A 10,000-nucleotide genomic window follows, 5' to 3' on the forward strand; every position below is an offset into this window, starting at 1 on the left:
TTATTTGGATTCATCGAATTACTGTTCTCATCTTGAGTGTGATTTTCACAAATTTCGGTCGATGTAACTTCCGACCTTCTTTAGGTGTATCTTGTTGAACTCGGTAATGTTTCTGTCAAACTCGGGAATTTGGACGGAATTTCGAACGGAAGCTGTGACGCATTGGTTAGAGTATTTGGAAAAATCAATTGTAAAAAGTGATATTCTCCTGAAAGTTGAAGGTTCAATCCTTAGTGTGGGCAACCGAAAAATACAACTGCGAAAATTATGTGGTGGTCAACTGGATTAGTTTTTGGGAAGGTGGGAGGGCCTTTTTCGTGTCTCTGTTTTTGACAAGTCACGCACGCATAATTAACTAAAACTCTGTTTAAAAAGTTTATTTTCAATGGCTTGACTTGTATAAATCATGTCGAATATCTGCATGAATATAATTTTACGTAATAGCTTACTAAAGATGATCACCCCATGAGAAAACCGAAAAAAAACTAATAGGGAATTAATTAAAATGAATGTTTAAAAGAATATGCAAATTAGCCAGATCTTTTGCAGATGAATGCAATTCCACGACTCAAATATAACAAAGTTGTAATTTCTTTTTTAATAAATAGAAAAACGTGTTTTTAATATGAATATTAATACGCACACAAATTCTTTTTATAGGAATATATATATATATATATATATATATATATATATATATATATAATTTTCACAACTAAACAACGTCGCAGCCCACAAGAGCGATGATTATCAACGAACCGGAAGTCCAAAACACGAGTTATATATATATATATATATATATATATATATATATATATATATATATATATATATATATAATTCCACGACCCATATATAACAAAGTTGTATTTTCTTTTTAGATAAATAGGAAAAAAGGTTTTTAATATGAATATCACACACACACGCGCGCGCACACACACACGCACGCACACGCACACACACACACACACACACACACACACACACACACACACAAAGGAGTATAGGTATACACGTGTGGCATTGTGGGCAAACGCGATTGCCCATAACTTTTTCCTTCTTTCCTTTTTTGCGTTTTATGTCCGAGCCTGGTTGCCGCGGCACATTGTTCTCAGTTGCACGGACACTCTCTGCTATTTTGATCGAAAGAAAAGTTGTTTTGATTTATTTATGCCACAATCCTAATTGAAGTAATGTCAGCTGATGGTCTACTTGTGATGCATGTCTGATGCTCTGCATAACCTCTTGTTCAGCCCCCCCTTACCTAAACTTAAACTCTTTAAAACATATGACGACAGTACAATCTAAAAATAAGCTTAAACCAGGCTTAGGGTCAAACAAATCCAACTTGCCTCCTCCCTTGAGGCTCGCACTCACGAACATTTGTGGGCTTAGAACTAATTTAGCTGATGTTGAAGCATTTCTCCTAACAAATACCCCGGATATCTTAGCACTAAGTGAGACTAACCTACACTCCTCTATCCCCTCTAACTACTTTAACATGACTGGATATCTCCCACTCTGCCATAAGGACTCTGACATAAACGGACTTGGAGTTTACATTCGTAATACCCTTCCCTTGACTAGAGAAACAAACCTAGAATCTGACGATCAAGCCTTTATGTGCTTTAGACTAAACATGCAACACAACATTAGCTACTTTTATTTTCTCTACCGCTCTCCCTCGAGCCAGGACTGCACTATAATAAACAAAGTCTCTGACAGCATAGATACAGCACTCTCCCTTGACACTAGCGCACAAGTACATGTATTTGGTGACTTTAATTTCCACCACAGTAACTGGCTTGGATTCTCTACTTACACAGATGCAGCGGGCAGCACAACTCATAGCTTCTCTATATCTCACTCCCTATCACAAATTGTTACGTTTCCAACCCGTTTCCCTGACCAGCAAGAACAACAAGCATCACTTCTAGATCTGTTTTTGACCACAGTTCCTGATGATTGTATAACAAATGCCGACAGCCCACTTGGGAATGCTGATCATGCAGTGATAATGGTTTAAATCGCTCTAAACTCTAGAGCCAAAAACTGAAGAGCCAGTGCTCAAAACAACGAGATATTATAAAAAAGGCTCACTAGGAAGTCATCAGAGATCTGTCCAGAATTTACGGAAACCACTAAAAAACGCATCGAAGCACAAAAACTAGGAACTCGTGACTTCTGGAAAATCTACAACAGTGTAGTAAATAATGGGCAATCAACAATTCCCCCACTAACCGACAATCACGAGGTTGTTTGCTCAGCAACCGAGAAGGCTAACATGCTTGCCAGTCGGTTTGCCTCAAACTCCACACTGGACCCTCTCAACCACCCCCTATCTGACTTTCCTATGCGGACAGACGCCACACTAGACGATCTGAAAATCACCCCTGCTCAGATGCATGCTATCATAAAAAACCTTGATACTTCAAAAGCATGTAGACCCGATCTCACCCCAACTGTGCTATTAAAAAGTGCTCCGCTGAAGTAGCTCCAGTTCTCTCCAAACTCTGCAACAAATGCCTTAATGAATCTTTCTTTCCGGGCTGTTGGAAAACTGCTTCTGTGGTACCAGTATTCAAGAATTCTGGTGAAAGAACTGACCCATTAAATTATCGCCCCATTAGCCTCCTCCCACTTTTGCCAAAATATTTGAGACCTTAATTAACCATGCTCTAGTCCATCACCTTACAGATGCTAAACTTCTGACTGACCAACAATATGGATTTAGACAAGCCCGTTCAACAGCAGACATCCTAACTGTAATCTCTGAACGTATATACCATTCATTGGACAAAGCGGGAAAGGGCAGAGCGGTAGCTCTAGATATATCTAAGGCTTTTGACAGGGTATGGCATGAGGGTCTCCTCAGGAAGATTAGATCATACGGTATCACTGGTAGAAAACATCCCCACAACTAGCAAGCAGAGCTATATTATTAAATTAATAAAAAAAAAAAAAACAGATGAACTAATACGCCGAATGCGATGGCGAGCAAATTTCTTCCTTAAAAATGAAAACGTAAACAAAAAAGGATCCTATGGTTTTAAAACCCTAAAAAAAAAAAAAAAAAAAATGCGAAAACAGTAGCCATTTTGATAAACTTTGAAAATGACCTTTTAAAAGTAATTAAAAACTTAGAATTCCACAATCAACCTAACAATTTCCAACGGAAACTACACAAAATCGTTAGAAACATAAACAACTCTAATAAAATCTTTGTAAAAGCAGATAAAACCAGAAACTTTTATAAAATATATAAACAATAATATAACAAACTAATCACAGAAAACATTACAAAAAACTACAAAAAACTAGACACAAACGAATGCGACTACATAGATATAATAAATACTGAAAGTAAACAAATTACCGATAAATTAAAAATTAGCGATAAAGTTGGCAAATTGAAACCTAGAGAGGCATACATTCTGCGACTTTAATAATAATCCCAGCACCCGCCTGATAAACCCAACTAAACCAGAAATAGGCAGAGTTAGCAAAGCAATACTTTCTAGAGTAAACAAACAAATCAAACAAGACCTAGAATTAAACCAGTTGGCAAATACTACCGAAGCAATCACCTGGTTTAAAAATATAGAAAACAAAGATAAATGTATGTTTATACAGTTCGACATCATAGACTTTTATCCTTCGATATCCGAGGAACTTTTTGACATTGCCCTAGAATTTTCCGAACATACACTGATATATCCTCGGAAGAAATCAACATCATCAAAAAATGTAGAAAATCAGTTCTAATGAATAACAATAACCAACTAAAAACAAATAAAAAATAACACTAAAAACAAATGTCTCGCCATTTTCCACATTCCCTTTCAAATCAAATCATTATCTTGTCGTATTGCTAACTCTGGAGAAAAAAAAAATTATTATGTTTTTTACTGATTTGCCCTAACATTATAACAGACACAAAGATACAACAAATGGATACATATTTAAGGAAATTGCTTAAACTTTTGAGGAAGACCTCCAGTCCGTAGTGGAATGGGACCGTAACATTCAATGCTTCCAAGACTAAGCTTTAATAATTACAAGAAATCTTTTTAACTATTGATTCAGATGGCTAATAATACACTACCTGAAAGTACTTCACTCAAGTTCCTAGGGTTAACATTCACTGACAACATGAATTGTAACAAATACATTGAGGCAATTGCTGCTGCTGCTGCTGCGAGGAAGGTGAGTTCTCTCTATCGTGCTAAAAGGCTACTCATGTCTGAGAATATCTCTACAAGGTTACCATTCAGCCATGCACAGAGTATTGTTGCCAAATCTGGGCTAGTGCATCTGCCTCTGAGCTCTCGCTCGTAGACAGGGTTTAAAAAAAAGAGTCGCCAACCTAAAAGGTCCGACACTATCAACTAAACTCCAACCTCTGTCCCATCGCCGAAACGTGGCATCATTGTGTCTCTTTTACAAGTATTTCAATGGCAATTGCTCTGAAGAACTGAAAGCACTAGTACCCCCTCGACAACAATATCCTTGACACACCTGACAAGCAGCAAAATCACACCCCTACACTGTAGATGCCGTAAAGCCTTCTGCTTGAATAGCTTTTTTCTTTTCCTCGAACGGCTGCACTTTAGAATTCTCTCCCGGGGCCTTGCTTCCCTGACTCACATGCAGAAATTCAAGTGTAATGTGAACAGACATCTCATTGCCCAACTCCATACACAGCATCCCTGCAAAATCTGGTCTCAAATAGTAGCCCCTCACGACTAAATTCCCCTGTGCCTTATTTGGGATGAAATGCCAAAAATAAAAATAAATAAATAAATAAAAAATAAATAGATAAAAAAAAAAATAAATGAAAATAAATAAATAAAAATAAAAAATAAAAAAATAAATAAATAATAGATGAATAAAAATAAATAAATAAAAAAATTAAAATAAATAAATAAAAATAAATAAATAAATAAAAATAAATAAATAAAAAATAAAATAAAAAATAAATAAATAAAAAATAAAATAAATAAAAATAAAAATAAATAAATAAAAAAATTAAAATAAATAAATAAAAATAAATAAATAAATAAAAATAAATAAATAAAAAATAAAATAAAAAATAAATAAATAAAAAATAAAATAAATAAAAATAAAAATAAATAAATAAAAAATAAATAAAAAACATAATAAATGAATAAAAAATAAATAAATAAAATAAATAAAATAAAAATAAATAGATAAGAAAAATTGTGATCAATTGAAAACACTTCATATCTTCATGTCTTCGTTCTGATAAGGCAATGACGTCATCGCATCTCGTCATGTTGCGAGGCTGAACTGGTGTAGATGCTAAATTTCAAAATCATTGTTATGACCGATAACGTCGTTCCAAAGAGTCGAACGTTTAAATAAAGCAATCATTCTAAATCAAGAGTTATAACTTTTTGCCCGTTTTTAATTGGCTAAAAAGTCTAGCTTAAGCTATTAGCATAAATCAACTCACCTGTCTTCCATCCAAAGTAAAAATCTTTCGGACTGATCCACTATCCAAATGGATTGCGTTCGTGATATCACCCAAAACCTGTTGGAAAGAGTAGGCCGTTTTACGGTTGAGAAGAACTCTGACAGCCTTGCGTGGCTTTCCGCCATTTCGTATGACAGTTACTAGTTTGGGTTTAACAAAGTCCCGGGCCCCTTCTGTCGTGGTCGTAACTGGGCTTTGATTACTGACGTATTCCTCGCCGCTCAGGGGTCCCTTAACATTTGGGTTCCAGCAATGGTTGATAATGCTCTTGTAGTTAACGTTCCGAAAGACGTCGCTGCTCGAGCAGACAAAACACTCGTCTTGTAGGAGACCCTCCAACGTTGTTATTATCTGACCGTCAAGAGAGAAAATGTATCGGACACCCTTGGAAAGAATGTTGGTGTCGCAGAGGGGGCTTGCTGTTAGGTCTTCGAGGAGGGACTCGAAGCTCCGGAACTTCTCGCAATTAATTGCCATCACGTAACCCTTGTAATATCGATCGCCGTTGCGGTAAAAACGAACTTTACGGCCGTTGCGTGGATTGAGTTTACGGATGGCATGTCGCGTTAGGCTGGCATGAGCGCTATGGCTTGGGCTGGTCCGACCTGATCGGTAGCTATGGTTGCACGATTTGTCGTCAAAATGATCGCTGACACTAGGAAGCTGTAATACAAAAAAAAAAATAAATAAATAAATAAATAAAAAATAAAATAAAAATAAATAAATAAATTTTTATATTGAATATCAAATCAATGTTACGGATATTCATAAAATTTGCATAAAAAACAAAACAAAACAAAAAATAGATGAGGAAGTAAAGAAGCTAGCAAAATATAAATAATTATCAGGGAGACACGACGTTGCCCGGGACTGAATGTTTTACTTTTCCATTACTTTTACTGTCATCGAAATCGGTGAAATTGTTTATTTCCCCATCAAATCGATTGATTAACTGCTCTAATATGGGACACAGGTGTGGCGCGGCGCTAGCAGTGTCAGAAATTTCGTGAAAATAGTGAATAATTCCACCCCATCTTTCCAAGCTTATAACTCCTTGAAAAATGTAATTCAAACCCTAATTTTTTTTTCAATTAAAGGAGCAAGGACCAAGGTTTTATTAAAAAACAAACAAAAAAAAAACCAAAAAAAACAAAACAAAAAAAACAATGTGTTTTTTTTTTAAAAAAAAGGTTTTAAACTTCGGACTTTACAGGTAAATTTCTAAAGAAGCGATGTTTTTTTTTTGTTTTAAATTTGAATATATTATTTATTGACCTTTTCTCTTCAATTTGTGATATATAAAACTCCCCGACATAATTAATTATTTACTTTTTAATAGACATTTCAAAATGAGAGGCGTGAATTATTCGACCCCCTGTCTTTCCAAGCTTATAACTCCTCGAAAAATGTAATTCAAGCCCTAATTATTTTTTCAATTAAAGGAGCAAGGACCAAGGTTTCATTAAAAAAAAAAAAAGACAAAAAAAAGACAAAAAAAAAACAATGTGTTCTTATAAAATAAGGTTTTAAACTTCGGACTTTACAGGTAAATTTCTAAAAAAGCGATTTTTTGTTTGTTTTAAATTTGAATATATTATTTATTGACCTTTTCTCTTCAATTTGTGATATATAAAACTCCCCGACATAAATTAATTATTTACTTTTTAATAGACATTTCAAAATGGGTGACACTTGGGGGGGGTGAATTTAAAAAAAAACGTTTGTCTAAAATATTATATTCGGTTTATTGGAAAGAACATAAAATTTTACATTGACCCTGAAAATATCGTAAAAATAGAATCAATAGAAAATTTTTTATAGATTTTTAAAGTTTAAAAATTGAAAAATATTGAGTTCGGAAAATTCATTACTGTTTAAAAAAAAAAAAAAAAATTTCTATTACTTTTAAAACAACTGTAATAGTTTATTTTGGAAGTATAATCCATAAAGAAAATAAATAACCCACTTTTAACAGAGAAATTACGAGATTTTTATATTGTATTCGCAGTTTCGTGTTAGGGGTGTCAAAAATTCCTACAAAAATTCTGATACTGCTAGCGCGGCGCACAGAAGAGAAGCTTCATATACCTCTCCAAAGTAACTTAGTTCGCAATACATTTTAATCTACATTGCACTGTAGAGAACTTACTGTTGATTTTATAAAATTATTTTTATAGTTAATGACTTGTATTGAAAGTTTAAAATGTAAAAGTCAAGTATCATGGTTCAACTATGCTCTAATCAGAAACATCGATTTTGAACGCTCCCTGATCATATAAAAGACCTGGTGTTGAATTTGTACACCGGGCCCTTCTGCTTGTGCGGTGATAAAAATTCTCATATCCACTTGTGATGTTAGGTTGTATAAAAGTGTTAACTTTGGTCAAAATTCGATTGTTCTTTCTTTAATGGGATTTTTTTTTATTTTCGATAGTTTATCGAAGGTATTCCGATACAAAACCTATCTAAAACCACTACCAGACACATTAAGTACAATATGAGTGAAAATCCATAAAAAAAAATCAGTCCAGCCGTTTTGGAGTTCATAGGAAACGAACTAGCACACACACACACACACACACACATACACACACACACGTCACAGACACACGTGCACACACACATACACACACATACTCACACACACACACAGACGTGCACACACTCACACACAGACGTGCACACACTCACACACACAGACGTTGCACACACACACTCACACATACACACACACGCACACACACACACATACACACACACATACACACACACTCACACACACACGCACACACACTCACACACCCACACGCACACACACATACTCACGCACACACACACACACACACACACACACACACACACACACACACACACACACACACACAAAGTGCATATAAAAAAAATCAAGTAAATATTTCTACTTATACATAAATAAAAGTAGAAAAAGTTACTTGATTTTCTGAACCCATAAAAAACCGGCCTATTGACTTAGTATGATTGCTTTATGCCAAATTTCTAGAGTAAATGTGGTATTGCGGTGACTAATCTCTATCAGTCCGTCATCGAACGGATACCATAATACTTGGTTCTTTGCATTTTATCATAGCAAAGGTCTACACAACATTTCAGCTAGATCGGCTCATTAGTTTCCGAAAAAAAATGTGACAGACAGACGAAGAGAAATCGAATATAGAAAAATATGTTTATTTGAAAATTTTGAAAACCGAATAACCTCTGTCTCCATTATTATATAAAACGAATTTCGTGTGTGTGTATGCGTGTGTATGTGTGTATACGTGTGTGTATGTGTGTGTATGCGTGTGTGCTTGTGTGTATGTGTGTATATGCGTGTGTGCATGTGTGTATGTGTGTGCATGTGTGTATGTGTACATGTGTGTCTGTGTGTATGCATGTATGTGTATGTGTGCATGTGTGTTTATGTGTGTGCATGTGTACGTGCGTGTATATGTATGTATGTGTGTGTATGTGCATGTGTGTATGTGTGCATGTGTGTATAAGTGTGTGCATGTAAATGTGTGTGTGCATGTGTGTGCATGTGCGCATGCGTGTATGTATGTGTGTGCGCATGTGCATGTGTGTGTATGCATGCATGTGTATGTGTGCATGTGTGTATATGTGTGTAGATGTGTATGTGCGTGTATATGTGTGTTCGTGTGTGTATGTGTAGGTGCATGTGTGTGCCTGTGTACGTGTGTGTGTGCGTGTGTATGTGTGCGCGTGTGTGTGTATGTGTGTGCGTGTGCATGTATATGTGTGTACGTGTGCGTTTGTATCTGTGTGCGCGTGTATACGTGTGTGCCTGTGTATGTGTGTATGTGCGTGTGTTTATGCATGTGTGTGTGCGCGTGTGCGTGTACGTGTGCGTGTGTATGCTTGTGTGTATGCATATTTGTGTGCGCGTCCATGTGCGTATGTATGTATGTTCGTGTTTGTGTGCACGCGCGTGTGTGTTTATGTGTGTGTTTGCGTGTGTGTGAAATTTCCCACAAAGGTCCTTTATGTGCCTGACAGTGTTCGTGTTCTTAGACAGGTTTTGTATCGGAATATCTTCGATAAGTATTAAAGTTTAAAATGCAAAAAGTCAAGTATCACGGTTCAATTGGATTCTGAATAGAAAGATTCATTTCAAACAGGTTCCTGTCTTATCAAAGAACCTACTGTTGATTTCATACAAAATGCCCTTCTGCTTGTGTGGTGGTAAAACCTCTCAAATGCATTTGTAATGTTAGGATGTATAAAGGTGTTAACTTTGGTCAAAATCGGACTATTTCTTCTTTAATCGGATTTTTGTCAATTATCGATGAACAATTTTCAATACGTATTAAAGACATTCCCATACAAAACCTATATAAGAACACTTCCAGACAAATAAAGTATATCTGTGCGAAATTTGAAAAAAATCAGCACCGCTTTTTTAGAGTCCATAGGAAACTAACACACACACACACACACACACACACACACACACACACACACACACAC

The 10,000-nt window shown here is 35.5% G+C and overlaps 1 protein-coding gene across 2 annotated transcripts in view; it reads right to left on the minus strand.

Moving 5' to 3' along the window:
* LOC145269873 (serine/threonine-protein kinase DCLK2-like) overlaps positions 1-10,000 on the minus strand; it is a 107,011-nt gene that overhangs the window by 82,112 nt on the left and 14,899 nt on the right. For both annotated transcript variants that reach the window (XM_080125619.1, XM_080125618.1), the window contains exon 2: positions 5,477-6,160. In XM_080125619.1, the coding sequence (XP_079981745.1) occupies positions 5,477-5,974 (498 nt within the window). In that variant the 5' untranslated portion in view covers positions 5,975-6,160. The remainder of the gene's footprint in view (positions 1-5,476; positions 6,161-10,000) is intronic.

This window comes from Euprymna scolopes, chromosome 45 (assembly GCF_053919585.1).
Source record: "Euprymna scolopes isolate OS-2025 chromosome 45, ASM5391958v1, whole genome shotgun sequence".
NCBI lineage: Eukaryota > Metazoa > Mollusca > Cephalopoda > Sepiida > Sepiolidae > Euprymna > Euprymna scolopes.